Genomic DNA, 17,949 nt, shown 5'->3' with positions numbered 1-17,949 from the left:
AATGCTTTCATAGATACGTATGTTGGTAAACAGCTACTAGAAAAGTTATCGTTCCCGAAAGTTTCCATTTTAAAAGCCAATAAAGCAGTACTGTATTTTACCATGTTTTTCTATGGTAGTAAGAGTTTTTCTGTTAAAAATAGACTACGAAAACTTTTAAGAGAATTTTATCCTCAAGTTAATGTTAGGTTAGTGTTCAAGCCTAACTATACTATTGGTGGTTTGTTTAACTACATAGACATCGTACCCCCAGAATTACAGTCTCATGTTGTATATAAATACGAGTGCAATTGCTGTAATGCAATTTACGTGGGGAAAACAAAGCGCCAAGCACGTGTACGATGGTTTGAACACTTGGGAAGATCTGTTAGGACAAACAGGCTTTTAGCAAAACCACCATTCAGTGCCATACGGGATCACGCAAATTATATATATATATATATATATATATATATATATATATATATATATATATATATATATATATATATATATATACACACACACACACACACACACACACATATATATATATATATATATATATATATATATATATATATATATATATATATATATATATATATTTATATTCATATATAACGGAATATGGTTTATTCCAAACCAAACATTCTTGGTGACTCGTCTTGTGATTTCAATCACGAAGATGCGCGAAAGTATAATAGTATTCTATTTATTGTCAGTGTCACCAAGAATGTTTGGTCTGGAATTAACCAAATTCAGTTATTTGCTTCTCAAGATGCAGATACAATGCAAAGTGAAAAGAAGAGCAAAGTCTCCTTGCTCAACGTAGCGCCATTTCTTATCAAAATTATCTCGAGGACAAGAGCGTTCACTTCCTTTTCATCTTTCGTAGAACCCGCGCTCTAGCCACAGCGAACGACACGACGGCCAGCAATCCTTTATCGTACTTGTATCATCATCATCCGCCGGATGTTTTTATATGGTGTAGCTAGTACTACTACTGCTATCTCAGGGTAACCCAAAAGTCATGCAGTGCGAAGTATTTGTCACTAGCGACAACTGCTTCTCCATCTTGGCGTTTGTGAATCGGTGAATTAAGTGGATAGATAACAAACCCCATTGTATCGTCTTTTCCCTGCACGGTAAGAATATTTATCTGAATTCTCTCTCTCTCTCTCTCTCTCTCTCTCTCTCTCTCTCTCTCTCTCTCTCTCTCTCTCTCTCAATGGAGATCCAGCTTTGGACTTTGATATATAGTACTACGTGGAAACAATGTTTCTTGAAAGCGCATTTGTCCGATAGAAAATATGTAAACTTCGACATCTTTTACCTGGATAAAATTACCATTTTGGCTCCCACAATATGCAAAAATCAGTCTTGATGTTTCTGGATATGATTTACAGTTTTATTTTTATTCTAGCAATATAAGGGAAAAATAATTGTCACAAGATAGCCAGCGCGATGGACTTCGAGAGAAATTATTGGGACACTTTTAGATCTAAAAAGAAAAAAAGCACTTCACATGTTTTATTTCACTGTACGTAGATGTAAAACAACTGTGCATATATATAAATTACATGCATATGTGTTTATTTCGTTTTAAGTAGCTAAAAACTCATCTCTGTCTGCCAATTGTCATCAAAGCTTATACAGATATTGGATCTGTTAATAGTTAAGATATGAGGTCAGCAAACCAAAATATTTTCCTTCCTTTGACATAGAATTCGCAAAATTTAGTTTAGCGCAATATGAAGCTGACTAATTTCTCGTGCCAGACATTTCAACCACGGGACACTGCCATGAAGTTGTGTTATACGCAAAAGATGAATTCAGGAAAGTTTTGTGAGCATAGAAGTGAGAGGGATGAACTATCTCAATAAGATCGCCATAGCCAGCACCTACCGTTTTAGTTGATTTGAAAATGACTGGAACAGAGGTATAACCTAGGCCTATACATCAGCAGCTTGTCGACCATGTTAAAAGAGCTAAAGTGCTATCTCAGGTAATCAGTCTTTTGAAGAAACAGCATTGTGCTGGCATGAAGAGTATCCTGAAATTGCACGGATAACGGTAAATATTCCCTGATCCTTGATGCAGTATTCGAAACAAAAGTTTACCATACAATAATTAGACTTATAGGTTTTAGATGATGTACAGAAATGGCTCACAAGTTATACCTGACTCGTTAGTCGTTTACAGTGTGAAGTGGAAAGACGAATTGGATCTTTCCTTTAGCAGTGACCCCGTTGTGGGAATTACCGTAAAAGCATAAAACAAAATACTGTCAATATCATGGAGATAATGACCCTCGAGAATATTAGAGAGACATTGATGAGTCAATCAATTACACTAAATTCTTGAGTGACCGCATTGCTGAAGTTGTTGCAAACTTCCTCTTACTTTGATTCTCTTTTGCAGAAAATGCACGCGCCCGTAAGCTGAGAAATTATCACTGCAAGCATTCTGGAAGTTCGCGTGGGAAAAATCCGGTTAGTAATGAACGCTGGCTTGAAGTTACAACTGAAGGCCGTCTTTTTATCCACGATATATTGCATCAATTATGCGTATTCTTCCACAAAGAATGAAACCAAGACATCTGAGCCGGCTTTTCCTACATCAGGCAGAAGCTCCAGCCTTAGTCATCATCACACAACAGCTAACTTGACGTCTGAATCCTCTTTGACGTATAGTGGTGCTGAGGAGCGGAGTACCAGCACTACCACAGAATTAATTTTCAGTGGAGTTCCCAAGGAAGAGGAAGGTATTCTAGTCAATAAATCATATACATCTACCATAACATCCTTCCCTGGCACGCCAACGCCCACACCCCTCAACAAGATGTTAAATTTAACAGAAAAAAATGGCATTAACCGTTCTGTAGGGACAGGTAGACCATCCATGACACCCTTTCTTAATAATGGGTCTGACGATAACCCCACGAAGGTCAACAACGAGTCTGCATTTAGATCTACAGCAACAAGAACCAATATCAGGAAAGTGGTGGACCTTACCACGAACGAGGTTACTCGAGACACCACCACCACGTCCGACTTGCTCACGCCTACTCAAGAATCTTTTCCAAGCACTGATCAGAGTAGAAATGACACAAGCAGCACAGTGCGGAATGCATTTGAAAAACATACTTTTCACAACAATGTTGGCTCATCAACCATCACATATGACTACGGTGATTCAACAGAGGTGAAAACCTCTACAACCACTACGTACGAATCTAGCACAGTTTCAGAATCACCATCCTCAGGTGGCCACAGCTCACAGGACGCAGAGATCAGAATGCGAAGCGTGACAGATCATGGAATAAGTAGTATAGTCTTGAGGTCCATACCAAAACCTACTTCAAGTTCTGATTATTCACCGGAAGACGTGGAAGCAGTTCAGCAAAGGGCCTATAACATTGCCTTTCCTGTGCTAATCTTCATTGGCTCTGTTGCCAATATCATCTGCATAGTTGTACTCATGAGGCCAAGAATGAGATCAGTGCCTGTCAACAAGTGAGTATATTCAACTGCACAAACTGCAGTTCCAATTCGTGTAGTATCCATGCTTACTTTAAAAATCTGTTCTGTTGTCACTGCACATTTATGTAGTATGTATAACTGAATCACGAAAGTTTGGAACGTGATAAATGCATAAATTAAGGCATAAGCTACGAAGGAAAGTGAAACACTGGAGTAGCTACAAGATCTTTCGACTCAACGTCCTTTACTTAGCAGACTGAGCTAAGTAAAGGACGTTGAGTCGAAAGATCTTGTAGCTACTCCAGTGTTTCACTTTCCTTCGTGGCTTATACCTTTATTCATGTAATATGCATGTTTACTTTAAAATCATACATATAGTAATATGTTCCTATCAATTTGTGTAGGTACTATTGCTTAGTCAAGAAAATGTCTGCGGTCAGAGTTCGATTTTATGATTGCATTAAAATTAAATACTCATACTATACATACATAATTCATAACTAATAATAATAATAATAATTGTTATTCAGAACAGAGACCAAGGCTACACCTAAAAAAAAAAAAAGTTTTAAAAGCCTCCTTTGGCCAGATTGCTGGAACATTCTCAAAAGAATTATTTTTGACAAGTTTCATTAATTCAATTCAGAATTGTTCGTATAGTTTAAATTAACGAGTATTCATTACTTTGATCCTCTCATCACAAAAATCTGATTGCAAACGATTGTATATGTATTTTTACCTCCAGGTATTTCCTCGCCCTCGCCTGGTCTGACCTGGTGGTTTGTCTGATGAACATCCCCATTGCAGTTACTACCAATGGGTGTGACATACGTTCTTATGGGGAAGCTGTCTACTTCGGACACTTCGGGTGGTCGACGATCGAGGTATCGCAGACAGTTAGTTTTTACACGTTGCTCTTCCTGTCATACGACCGATTTCTAGCTGTGTATTTCTATCAGAAATTCAAACAGCAAAACTATGCGAAGATTCTTCGGCAAAGATACGTCATTACCATCATTGCTGACATCGTCATTCACTTGTTTTACTTCTTCAACGTAAGGATCTGGTGCAAAGATGAGATGCAGGTGGATCACTGCGAGTCTGGCAGATTCCTCATCGAAGACTCTTATCGTTTCAATGACCACACAGTCTGGCGCGAAGTCTACTTCATCTTCCATGAGCTGATAATACGATGGATACCTGGCCTCTTACTCGTGATATTCAACGCCAGTTTAGTTGCAGCCATTGCCATCGGCCGGCTAAGCAACCCTACTTCGTCTCACAGGTCCAAGAAGAGAGACGAGTTCCGCCTCACCATCACTCTCATTGGCATAACCTGTTCGTTTATTATCTGCACTTTCCCCAACACGATTTATTCGATTTGGTTCGCCGCCAACATCAAAGAGAAATGCTACGGAGATCACGAGGTCTTCAGGGCTGTCTCGAATAACCTACAATTACTGGAGCACGTTTTACACATCGTATTTTTGTCGATGCTCAATCCAAGTTTCAGAAACGAACTTGCGCATTTTCTTACATGTACGCCCTCGCCAGACTCGCCGAATGAGGCCCTCCAGTCATCTAGAGACCTGCAGATGTATCAGATCAACCGGCGGTCTGCTAGCCATTCGCCTTTTCCTGGCAGGTCTCCGAATCATTCTCCTTACACGAGCAAAAGGATATCAGGGTCAGAGGTTGTTGTCACGACTGGCCTTGGGAGTACCCTAAGCCCAAGTGCACGTTACTAAGCTCGTATGAAATTTTATATTGATGTTATAAACCAAGCAATTCTCATGTGCGATTTCGTCCACTCGTAAATATCTGCATTTAAAACTATAGTACTAAACACGTGCACTTTCATGTTATGGCGTCAGTGAAACAATGGAAAGCTAATGAGCATATTAATGCAATGTTTTCTGCTGGTCTTCGGGACTAACTGACAGTAGTAGTTCTGACAAGGCAGCGTTTCCGTTTCTTTTGTTCTCTTCTGACACGGAGCAATTTGAGGGGAGGTTGACTTCATATTTTCAGAAAAAAAAACGACTGTTTATCATTGTTCTGCATTAAGAATTATTATTATTAATCTTGTTTTACTATTTAGGTTTATTCTATCCATTTTTCTCACACATTCTGTTTTTTGCTTAATATAGGCTACTCATCGTCAGTGTTTACTATTATTATTGTTTTAATATTTACTTCATTAAGTATGTTGTCCTCTGTTTATTACCTTTATTTATTACTGATAATGAATTACGACTTTCCCAGTTTTTAATAATAATAATAATAAAAGTATTTCCATCGGTTGTTTTCACACCCATACTTTATGCACTACTATAATAATATGCTTTCATTTATTTAGCAATAAGGCTGCTAAGCTTAAACCATAAAAAATTCAGTACATACAAATAAAATAAAAATGCGCTTGTTTGCATTTATTTTAACACAAAAATGTTGCTACTATTCTTATTTTTCAGTGATAAATGCTTTTTTAATTTGACGTGTACAAAACATGAAAAATTGTAATGTTTTAGTTTTAACGTAAGGGTGCTCGAGAGTACAGCATTAAGATGGACCTAAGAGGCGCCCCTTGTCTTGTTTTGATGGCTATACATAAGCGTAAACCTTGGACGTAGCTTTCACTGCATGTAAAGGATACGGCTTAACAAGATCAATTATGAAAGGGTCTTAACATCCACGGGGCATAGCAGTTATGTACTGGGAGTCAAGGTCCTTAATTTATATATACTGTCAGGGCATATTTTAAAAACTTTTATTTTGACATACGCAGAAGCCCCCCCCCCCCCCCCCTCTTTTTTCAAATATCACGATTAGATAATTTTCATTCAGAATTCATCCAGGCATCGTGTATTTAACTCAAGAAAAGAAAAGATACGAGTCCTGTGCTTTGTGAGTCATTCAGTTAGTGTGTAAGAGGTGTCCCTTGGGGACGTAAGAATCCTGTTGACGACTTATCCAGGTCCCACCCAAGGACCCCCAACATCAAATTAACGGCTAATTCATGAAATTAACAGCCAATTCATCAGATGTATTTCATCACACTGCAAATGCCACATTCACAAAAAAAAAATCTTTTTAGAAAGACTTCAAAAGAGGGAGCTTGTTGTATAACCCAAGGTGTCTATAGAGTTATAGACCTTAGTATATAACCTATCTACCAACTTGAAACCATTTGTTTGTATAACCAGTTATACAGGTCGATTCATGGGTTGTATAAACTGTATCGTAGTATAGATTCCTCAAATACCGAGGAGAGCCGTTCTACCCCACTTGATGGGTTAACACATCACGTAAATATTATTCTGTCCTAAAAATATCGTTGTGTTTTCCGCAAGAAATGAAAGGATACGAGTGGTTTAATCATTGTAATGTAGTCCTGCGTTTTATGAGTCATCGAGATAGAAGGGGGTTGGGATCAGGAGGGTCCCCCTATTGGCTCGGTGGTGGTAGTAGTAGTAGTACCCGTGGGAAGATGATAGCAGGAAGGACGGCCCGTAGACGCGTCAGGTTCGATTTCTACCTCATTTGGAACTTGATAGTCTTCTCGTTGCTGGTCGGTATGTTCATATACCTGATTTTCTACTTTAAATAAGAAAATAAGACCTATGAGGGAGGTAGAGAGAGAGAGAGTAACCGACAGAGGAAACCAAATGAGAAAGGTTTTTTATATAAAAATAAACTTCTTCTTCGCGTCGTCGCCGAGTGAATATGACTGACGTTTGCATGATGACGTGATGCAGCAGCCAGCAGTAGGGGCCTTGACATTCCTGTTGTTATTGCCAGATGGTTCCCAACAGCTGCACCAGCAACAGCCGGCTTGTTGTGCCCTAATTAAAGCGGGTATATCTTAAAGAAGAGCTTCTGGGCCACGCCCCCCCTCACAGGCGTAGGTATACATTACCTACTATACTAGTAAGTCACCAGGTGGTCGAGATGTGTCAGTACTACTAGTAGCCCTACTTCAGATCCCTTATTTTTTACCTCCTGTTTGGGCTTTTTTGTTAAGGTGACGAATTTTAGAGCAAGGGTTAGGCTATTCAAATTGCATTCCAATTCCAACCTGATGACTCGGTAGGCTTGGCCAGTAGCCCTTTAGCAAGAGTTAATGGGTGATTAAGAAATGTTATGGCTGGCTTAATAACCGTTTGAGCTAGATGAACAATAACTAGACTAGATAGTCAGAAACTGGAGGAAGCCATAGGATTACTAGTATAGCCTACATGATTTACATAAGCTAACAGTAGCCTACACCCAGACATAAAAGCATCCCTACCGTAGCCTTGCTGTAGCCAACTGGGGGAAGATGGAAGCGGATGAAAGCAGACCGAGAGAGCTTCACGCAGCTTATCTGTGTGTTAAATCAACCGTGGCAGAAGACCTCGACAGTGCAGATGAGCTGCGGAAAGCACTGCAATATGCCGGTCTCAATCCAACGGCATCTTTCATCGAAAAACACTGGACAGAGGGAGAGACCGAGAGCGTCACTTACGAAGCTTACTGCAACATTGCAGAGCAGATGCCGGAAATTATTATCGATGACGTCGACACATTATTCATGAAGGTGTTTGGGGCCGTCGACGGGAAGGTAGGCGAGAATGAGTTCCGCGACATGGTCGTACGAGGAAACCACAAGAGAGATATGAGTGAGTCGGATCTGGACTACATCCTCCAAGAGGCTGGTGTTATTGAAAATGGTATGGTGGACTGCAGCAAATTAAGCAAGGTAATTATCCATACCATTAATGAAATGAAACAATTGAGTCTGCAAAAATTAGAGGAGCGATCGAATTACCAGCGCATTAACTCGAAAACTTTCACTCGCAAGAAGAGAGGGAAGTTTGCAAATGCTGAGGCAAGTGGGGCAACACAGCATCGATCATTACTGAATTTGGATGGCTGGAATCAAGCTAGCTTGAAAGGTTGTTTTTATTTAGACAAACAAAATGTTCTTGCACACCAGTATTCTATGGAGATCTCTTGTATGGGTCCAACCGTTGTGAAAATGACCCCACAGCTTGTGAAAAAATATGAAAAACAAGGTCCAGTAGACACACTGGCTTATATTTTTCGTGAGTCTCCCGAAGGGATGAGAAATTACATTGGTTTCACTGATCACAGAGATGTAGATGGCACATACTATTGGCAAGACACCTTGAAAGAGGGCCGCTATGTTGTCATTCCATACACTAGTGGCTGTAGGCTGAGAGAAAGAGAACATGAACCTGAGGGTGTTATTGATTTGGTGGAGAATAAAGGCAAAATCCAGTTGACTCAAGAACTACGCTTAATACTGGAAGAAGTTTTCCAGCAAGTGGATTTGGATGGTAATGGCCGCCTTAATCGACAGGAATTCAACCTTTATAACTGGCGTACGTCTGGTGAAGAAGTTCAGGATGATGAATGGGACGTTCTCCAGAATAACTTTGATGTTGATGATGGAGAACTGACATTTAATGGATTTATGGCTCTCCATCAACTTGAAGCTGAGGACAACAATGGGGACTCGGATGACTTGTGGGTTTCGCTCGAAGCCATGGGTTACAATCGTCAAGGACAGCAAGACCAGGCAGCTCCATTTATTGTTAGTGTTTACAGTCAGGTGTGTCAGCCTTCTATTATGGTTTCGGGCTTGAAAAGTGGTGGTCTTTTACTGGATAAAGCAGTTGTGAGATCAATCATGGAGAATTCAGAACCTATGAAAATCAAGAATATGTTAGACCTGATAAAGTACGAATATATCGGCGATCACCGTGCCGGCGTTGTCATTCAGAACAAGGCCCACAGTAAAGTGACTGTTAGAGTTGATTGTAGCAGAAGTGTCAATGTAGCGACAAATCGCCCAGGCTTAGATTGGACTGTCGAAGTAGCTGGCAAGTCTGCAATAATAGTGCATCAGCTGATGCCACAAAGGCCAGAAGAGGAGTGGAATGTGGTTTGTGTTGAATCCTTGGTTAAGTAGTTTATAGAGAGTTGATGTAGATAGACCAACTAATATGTAATGAGTAATCCTATGTTGATACTACAGGACCTCATGTTCCTGAATACTGGTTGTTGACTTCCTTTGTTTAGCTATAATTTCATGTTACTCATTGAAGTATGTAATCCATAGATTTTATAATTTTGTGAGTGACAGCCTTGTGACTAGTATTGTATACTTTCTTTTGATATTATTGCTAGTTTATTTGATTTACAGCTTGGAATATCTTAATTTTTTTTAGAAAAATTAAGTTGTTTTATTTTATTGAGTTTAATCTCTTAAGGTTTCATTAGTAAGAACTTTGCTCTTTGTTGTATACTAATTAACCATGCATGGAGCTTGCTTTAATTCTGTAATTATTTTAATAGTACGTACAGTATACTGTACAGGTATTTAATGCTGGACAGCCAAGTTATCATTATTCTGAAACAGGTAAATTGTTTTGCCATGTGTTGACTCATGTTCTTCTCATAGCTATTTTGAGTACAGTAGTCGGTTGTGAAGAAATTATGATTTGGCCTGAGAATTGACAACTATTTCAATATCAGATTCCATTATCAAAGAGTTCAGCAGTTTGTCATGTTACTTTGGTTGATCAAAGATCTTGAGTGTCTTTTGATGTCACATAAAAGCTATGCAGTATAGATAAGAGCTGCGTCAAGTCGTGATGATAATGTGTAGCACATTTTGAGACTAGTTTCTCCCCTCCCCTCCATTTTTGTTGTGTATTGTCGTTACTCATGATGCTCATCATCATGGTTAAAAAGCTTCTCTTTGCCAGATAGTTACGTAAGGGTGAATCAGGTAGCTACTACTTTAGTATAGCTGTATACAAGACTTGTGCTGTCAGTTCTTTATATTATTCATGTTTACTCAATAGTTTGTGTTAAGTGAAGAATTGGATTACAACCAAACCAAAGATGTTGATCTCTAAAATGTTAGGCTACAGGTCTACAACCATAGTGACCAAATTTTATATTTCTTCCTTAGTGCAAGTTATTGTATAGAATTATTTTCTTACATATCTGTTAGTGTCTCTTTGATACAGATTTTTATATACAGGTAGTGGTTTTGTGATACAGATAGCCATACTTTCGCTTGTTGCACCAAATGTTTGGGGATAAATAAACTTCAATATAATAGATGATCATGTTAACTCAAGGAACGTTATTCAGTACAATGTGCTTTGAGTACTTTGACAGAACCAGCAATATATGCTCTAGCAATTTTTGTCACTGGGTATAGCCTAGCTATTAAGTTTACATAACATAGTCATAGCAGTTTTCTATGTGTATACTGTACTGCGTGGTAAATAGTTTTGGGACTTTTGTCTTAATACCATAGAAGTTTTGGCCTTGAGAAATTTGTGCCTTATCCCCTATGAGCTAACATATTCAGTTCTCCATGAACATATTTGTTAATTTATGTAATTATACAGATTTCCTTTGAAATGTAAACCTCTTGTCATATTCTTTTGGTTCTCTTATTAGAAAGTTCATATTTAACATAACCCTCTTGTGATTTTCGTTGGCATATTAATACATATGTACTACGTACTTACTTCCAGCACAACTATTTGACATTCTGTAATGCAAGTGTTCATCTGCCATTGTAAGTATCCCAACAAATATAGTAGGGAACCTCATTGAGTCCTTATTTGGAAACATCTTTGCATGCCTACTGCTGGTTAGCAAACAATTCTTCGGACCTCATCTTTAAAATGAGCACAACTTGTAGATCATCAGGGTTGTGGATGTTAGGGAAATATAAGGTGGTCTTCTTTCCATTATAAATGAGTGATTTTACTAGGTTTTGTGGTAGAGTTTGGGCAGTTTTCCACAGTGATAACTTCTTATTCACTAATGAAACTAAAGGGTACATTGCCTACCACTATACACAAGAGAAAGTATGGAGGATAGAGCTGGTCACCTTTATTGTTTGTATGGCTCAAGTGGTTTACTTTTTAAAATTCCAAATGAAAGCTTCTGCATCTTGTAGCCACAGGATCAAGATAACAAACAATTGAGGATTTGAGTTCTTTCCTGTGTAGGGCCTAAAGACAGATGCATTCAATTCTGTCTGTGCACCATTAGGGATTATGTAGGGGGAGTTGTGTTTGCAAATGAACACCCATCCAACTTTTTGAAACTACACCTTATCCTCATTATACAGTACATGGGGTGTTTGACCTTAGCAGTTGGTCTTTATTTAGGACAGAAAATTTACTTTCCTTGTAAGTAACCAGATGTTTCCATCACTCTACTTTACTGGCAAGTCAGATACGAGTTTCTTGGGGACCACTTATGGAAATTTCTTTCTGGAGCATTTTGGGTGAAATTCACGAGGTTGTAAAGTTTTTCAACAAACCTTGAAACAATTATTTTAATATTTTGTATACATATATGATGGTGTGTATCCTTTTGCAGGTTAGTCCAATTTATTGGTTTGTGTAGATATTAAGTTCACTTACAACTTAACCTTTTCTCATTCAAATTGTGGGTTAATCTTATAACCCGAGCCATTCCTTCTGCTTGGTTCTTTCATTTGTTGTCATATTCAAGAGGTGTATGCTGTTATTTTTTTTAATCAAACAAGTGTAGTTGTTGCCTTAGGTTAGCATATATTTTCAGGGAGATATATTTTATTAGCAGGTGTTAGTTTATTCATTGTTAGGTACCTTGCCTTGATATAGCTGCAGTATTTGGATTGAAAATTTTTTGTTTTATCATTTTGGACAGGTTATTAATACTCATATATTTCTCCCACAAAAAAGACAGTAACAGTATTTTTGTGATTATATAGATGTTCAAATTTTCAGCATGGTGAGGTGGTAGGGTAAAAGAACTTTGTGTAATTTCAAGGGATTTCTGATAGCAAAGTTATTAAACCTCTGTTAAGTAAAATTGTCTTTATTTCTATTAATAAGTTTTGGCTGTATTGGAGTAAAACTGAATACAATACAGTACCATATTTTTTCATGAAGCTACAGTATATGTTTTGTAACTATTACATTCAAAGTTTTCTCTGCAGCTAAAAAGGATTGCTTGCTCATGTAATGTTGGCAATAACTAATGCTGCTTACTCTTCACATGCAGTATTGCTAAGTTTAATTTTAAGGCTACAAAGCTTTAAATGTATCCATTATTTTATTTTGCCATTCCTACTGCTTTTTATTATTAGCATGTAATTTTTGAAAAATATTTTGCCATTTTTGTCATTTTAGTTGCTTGCTCATTGAGCAATGTTGAGTCATGACAATACTTTACATTTGATCATTTTGTAATCAAATAATAGATTGAACTAATAAAATTGTGATGTATTATTGCCTATTATTTATATTATTCTATATTTAATAACTGTACTTCAAAACACTAGTTTTCACTAGTTGTTCTTTTGTAAATAAACCTCAACTACAGGTTGCATATCCTTTTGTTTTCATTCTGTTGCTACATAGTGTCCAAGTAGAATCATATAACATTTAATGTATTCCTACAGATATACAAACTTGTTTTGCAACTTTTTTCCCTCTCTCTCTTTAGTCCTGACATGCTAACGTAACCTTTAATTTTAGATCTATGTACCTCACGAATGGCAGTTAAGTTTTGATTGCCACAGCTCTTTAGGGTGCCTTCTCTCTCACTGGAGATTCAATGGTTTATGGAGATTTCCTTTCGTAGGGTATTTCCTTGAGGCTGAATGAATGAGCACTTGAAAGTCAGCACTCTTGAGATATATAGAAACCTCACTGATCATTCACTAACACTTACCTTTCTGTCCTGTGGTTGAAACCTGTAATGGCCTTGATTATGGGTATCAAAGTGTACTGTCTATGATGCAAGTGGGGCTTTCTTTAAAAATGTAAGATGATTTAAAAATGATGAGATGATAATCTCCCTAAATAATGATGATCTTGGCCCAAGGTTCTGCTCTTATCCATTGCCCAGATCTCCATAATTTCTGGTAACCTGGTTGAGTCATCATCAGAAGGTTTAAGTTCCTTGACTGGTATGTGGATTAAAAGAGCTAAGCTGAAAACTGACACCGATTTTGCCAGTAGGTGGAAGAGCTGATTGCAAGGGAGGAAACCTAGTTCTAATGAACACCACACAAGATGAGGGTCTTTCCCACAAACCTCCTGTAGCATCTTCACGCCAAAAATTAAGTAGAAGTATAAATAAAGCAATGGTTTGCTTGAGTGAAAGTGGGCAGAAGCTTCACAAGCAAACAATATGAAATAAAATAGTCAGTTGATAATAGACTGGGACATGCAAATTGAAAAAGCAAAATCTACACCAAAATCTAACTTCATAAACACTAAAAATACCCAATATGAAAATAAATCAATACATTACTGGTGTAAAACAAACTAGCTAAAACGAATGGAAGTTAATTAGTATTCTCAAACAGTGCTAAATAGTACTGCATACCCTACAGCTGACCAATTTAAGTCATCTAGGCAAGCAGTACTTAACTAATTCCCCAGTTACCTTGGTAAAATGGAAGGTGAATTGAGAGAACGAGTTGAATAGTTGAACTGATTAAATGCTTGCATGCACCACTAAAAAATGCCAAACTTGCAAATTATGCTGGGGTGTATGCAGCCTTGCAGCCACAAAAATTGGCTGGGCATGTGGATTGATGAGTCACATGGGACTAGTGCTGTTCTGTCCATTTAAAATTTTGCAGTCTACAGGGCATTTGAAGAAGAAATTTATTTCCTGAAGAAGGACAAAATTCATTATTGATTTTCCAAACTGAAACCTCTAAGATCCAATTGTAAATGTTGTAATTATTATAGTCATCCTGACAAGCTGTTTGTAGAAAATACCAAAAAATGAAACAAAATTCTAAAAATAAAATTGTTTTTTTTTATATGCAAACACATTACTGTATGAGCTTATTTGCAATTGCAACTGTCTCCAGACATGTTTATACCTCCATCTCTGAGTATGCACCAGGGTCCCTGAGTATTCTTGGAGGTGCAAACTAGTCGTTTTCTGTGTAGTCTGAGCTAGCCGCAGCTAAGAGGGACAGTCAGGTGGTACAAATATTGATACATAATGTCTCTGTATGTACATAACGAAATAATTTTAGCTTATTACTAAAAAATTATTACAAGATTCTGAACCTGTAGGAGCACTGATCCAAGGGATCCTATTGGGTTCCGGTACAGTATAAGGTATGGAGATGGCTGGTATTGCAGATAAGAATGGGTCACAGTATGGACTGGGCCATTTCAGTAAGACACTGGGTTATACTTCAGTTTTTGAGAGTACATCATCATTGCAAATGTTTATTAGTTATATAAGGGATGATAGCAGATCATCGTAGATATCTATGCCTGAAGGTCAAGAGATTGCTTGAGGAGGATAATGAATGTATCTCAGGTCGAGACAGAACTTGACCTTTTGTCACCCAACTGCCAACTGAAATTCATGTGTTAGTAAGCATTTGCTGAAAAGAAGTAGTGTGGATAGAATTTACTTTTGATTTAACATCAAAAGCAATACGGAGCACTGTGGCCCTGACCACGTCCTTTGGCACGTACTTCATTTACTTAACACTTGGAAGTGCTTGAATACGGACAAAATAACCTTGATTCAACAGATGATGATTTTAGTAACTTGGGATCTCCCACAATATCAAGGCCTGAGATGGCCTACAAGAAAAGCTAACAAGTCTGAGAGCCAAGCTTGTTCAGGTTAGAGAGGAGCAGTCAAGAGTCATGATCGCATTCACAGAGGACTGTAACCTTTTTAGTTCTGGTGTTTTAAGAGAATGAGGGAAAGCCATAAACTTAAAGTCTGTCTGTGGGGAGCCTAACGGCACCCATAACCCATGCTGCTAGATCCAGGCAAGCTGGACAAGTTTTGGAGTTGGCTGATCTTGTTGCTAGCAAACAAGCCGACCAGAGGTGTGCCCCAAAACCTCCACAATCCTCTGCACACTTCTAGATGTGTCGTGAAAAATATTTTGATGTACAGATTTGGTATCTCCAACTGAAGGAATGCCAGGTCAATGTCTTCGTAGGACATACCCTAGTCAATTTCTATTTAAGGCACTAAGAATATGGTTTTTTTTTTATAGCATTATGTCCCGCATCTGATGGAGAAGCATATTTGTGTACATTTACCATTCAGGGCAGTACCAAGATATAAGAGATGATGGTACTCTTTTTCAGGATGTAAACAAATGATCAGTTTTATAAAGCAGCCATCCTTTGCAATAACAGAAGGCAACATTTTTTATGCTCTACTAAAGGTCACGAAGACAGTAAATTATCTTATAAAGTAATATGGCTTGATTGTCTGGATCTGACAATAGCATAAGTCTTTGTTTCTTGAGGTAGTTTTATTATACTTTTACAATAATTTCTTACTGCACACACTGACATGTAAACTTTTCTGTGAGCTGCATGGAGGGAAAAAAAAATTTCTATATAGTCTTTGTTATTCTTCATCTTTTGAATACTGATATAGAATTTCTGTAATACAATAGTGTACTACCATAGCATTACTTTAGTTTTATTAAAAGTTATGCTGTACAGTACTGTCTTAAATTTATTAATCTGCATATTTTCAGTATTGCATGATTTCTACCAAACTGGGGTTATGCATGCAAGGTTTCATTTTTCTTTTACTAATGGCTGGTTTTTGCTTCAATTGAATGCATATGCAAGGACTAATTTGTCCCATGTGCTTATGAATGTAGTTTTTGTGTTATGGTAAATCTTTTTCTTGGCAATTTAAATAACTAGTACTACTGTAATTTACAAAAATACACCATGAAGTTAATATTTGCTCATTTTTTTATAGTTACAGATAAAATTAATAATTTAAATAATAACTTCCCTATCTCAGGTATGTGAGGTGATTGGCAAGAATGATCTTGCTGAGGAGGAGGAGTAATCCATAACCATACACACCTGCCGTTTCCAAAGAGGGAGGCATCCACCATGGAAAGGAAGAATGTGTTTGTTACAGTGGGCACAACGCATTTTGATGCCCTCATCAAAGCTGTAGTAGACGACGAAACACTAGAAAAATTACGAGAAAAGGGTTATAAAGAAATTGTTCTTCAGACTGGTAATGGAAAGTTTGTTCCAGAGCAAGGTGTCCACAGGGGAGTGAATATTACCTCCTTCAGACTGAAGGCCTCAATTGCCGAGGATTTTGCAAAAGCAGACCTAGTGATCAGCCATGCTGGGGCAGGTTCCTGCCTGGAAGCCCTTGAGGCAGGGAAGCCTCTTGTGGCTGTGGTAAATGACACACTGATGGCGAATCATCAGGTAGAGTTAGCCGAAGAGCTTGCCAGTAGAGAATTTTGTTTTTTCTGTTACCCGTCAACTTTACAAAGTACCTTGGCTACTTTAGATATTTCGCAGCTTAAAAAGTATGAACCTGGACAGCCACAGCTCGTAGCAGATTACCTTGATAAGGTAATACAATTGAAGTGATAATAATGGTACCTTGGCTGCTTAAACTTTCCTGTGCCATTATTATGAACATTAAAGTTGTTAAAGTCAATGAAGAGGTTTTTATTTCCTTCAGAGATTAACAATCTTTCTAGTTAATTTTTTTCCTTCAGACATTAACAGTCTTTCTATTTCCTGGATCAAGATTCTGGTTGATGAATAAATGAGTGATTCCATGAAAAATTTAAATTTTAAGACCGACTCAGAAATCATTATTGTAAAGTTTTTTTTTTTTTCTGCTATGCAAACCATGATGCAGTAATATATGAAACCTATATGTCTTGCATGTTGTACTGTAGATGTTACGAAAGTTTCTTTGCAGCGTTCCTGGCCCTAGATGCATTTATTTGAATGTTTTTTTTTATTGCCTCCTACATAGGTTTCTAACTTCTTTACCAAGTCACCAAGGTAACTGAAGTTTGCGTATTTATCCCAAAGAGAGCCTTGACTTACACAGATGCTTTCATTTATGAATATTTGAGATGCTGTGGAGATGTCAAAACTAGCAGACATCTGTTCACAAGAATTTCTAGCATTTTCAAGATATACTGATGCACCAAAGTGACTCCCATCCAGAATTATCTTTGATCCATGTTTTCCAGGATACTGCAGTCAGTCACACCTTCTTGAGAGATTTACTAGCTAGCCTCTTTGAACTTAATGAATCATGAAAAACTACAGAACATGATAATGGGAATTACCTAAGTGTGGAATCCTCTAAAAAAAAAAAATACCTGTGGGTCCCTCTGCAACAGCAGAGCAAGCTGAAGATGGGGATTTGAATTGATGATCTTGACTGGCAGGCCGATGAGCATCTCCTTGGTATTGAGTTTTCTCTTCGCCACAGGATACCTTTTAGGAACATATAGTCTCTATATCCTGCTGCTTGAAAATACTGAGAGCCTGTTGGCAACCAAGTAAGCTATCATACCCATTTATCAACACATGAAAGTCAGTAAAACAAATTGCAATTTGAAATAACCATCAGGCAAAAAACTCAGCTATTCAGTGAACCT

General features: G+C 37.7%; 3 protein-coding genes across 3 annotated transcripts; all 3 read left to right on the top strand.

Annotated features, from left to right (window-relative positions):
* Positions 1 to 891: 891 nt before the first annotated feature.
* On the top strand, positions 892 to 5,762 carry LOC135208526 (uncharacterized). The gene is made up of 3 exons (XM_064240814.1): positions 892 to 1,127; positions 2,404 to 3,497; positions 4,210 to 5,762. The coding sequence occupies exons 2-3, from the start codon at positions 2,482 to 2,484 to the stop codon at positions 5,210 to 5,212; spliced, it is 2,019 nt and encodes a 672-aa protein (XP_064096884.1). The 5' UTR covers positions 892 to 1,127; positions 2,404 to 2,481; the 3' UTR covers positions 5,213 to 5,762.
* Positions 5,763 to 7,045: 1,283 nt separating this feature from the next.
* Positions 7,046 to 16,509, top strand: LOC135208524 (EF-hand calcium-binding domain-containing protein 7-like). Its single transcript, XM_064240812.1, has 2 exons — positions 7,046 to 9,414; positions 16,320 to 16,509. The coding sequence occupies exons 1-2, from the start codon at positions 7,786 to 7,788 to the stop codon at positions 16,365 to 16,367; spliced, it is 1,677 nt and encodes a 558-aa protein (XP_064096882.1). The 5' UTR covers positions 7,046 to 7,785; the 3' UTR covers positions 16,368 to 16,509.
* LOC135208303 (UDP-N-acetylglucosamine transferase subunit ALG13 homolog) lies at positions 16,415 to 17,604 on the top strand. The gene is made up of 2 exons (XM_064240405.1): positions 16,415 to 16,897; positions 17,536 to 17,604. Exons 1-2 carry the CDS (start codon positions 16,415 to 16,417, stop codon positions 17,602 to 17,604), a joined length of 552 nt encoding a protein of 183 aa, XP_064096475.1.
* Positions 17,605 to 17,949: the final 345 nt, after the last annotated feature.

The sequence above is a fragment of the Macrobrachium nipponense genome, chromosome 35 (assembly GCF_015104395.2).
Source record: "Macrobrachium nipponense isolate FS-2020 chromosome 35, ASM1510439v2, whole genome shotgun sequence".
Taxonomy (NCBI): Eukaryota; Metazoa; Arthropoda; class Malacostraca; order Decapoda; family Palaemonidae; genus Macrobrachium; species Macrobrachium nipponense.
The sequence above is the reverse complement of the archived record's forward strand: the minus strand, read 5'-3'. Positions and strand labels throughout refer to the sequence as shown.

Coding starts and splice junctions, on each gene's coding strand:
- LOC135208526 (XM_064240814.1), top strand. CDS start 2,482: ATGAACGCTGGCTTGAAGTTACAACTGAAGGCCGTCTTTTTATCCACG. Junction 3,498..4,209: donor AGATCAGTGCCTGTCAACAA/GTGAGTATATTC, acceptor TTTTACCTCCAG/GTATTTCCTCGCCCTCGCCT.
- LOC135208303 (XM_064240405.1), top strand. CDS start 16,415: ATGGAAAGGAAGAATGTGTTTGTTACAGTGGGCACAACGCATTTTGAT. Junction 16,898..17,535: donor TAGCAGATTACCTTGATAAG/GTAATACAATTG, acceptor CATGTTTTCCAG/GATACTGCAGTCAGTCACAC.
- LOC135208524 (XM_064240812.1), top strand. CDS start 7,786: ATGGAAGCGGATGAAAGCAGACCGAGAGAGCTTCACGCAGCTTATCTG. Junction 9,415..16,319: donor CAGAAGAGGAGTGGAATGTG/GTTTGTGTTGAA, acceptor TCCCTATCTCAG/GTATGTGAGGTGATTGGCAA.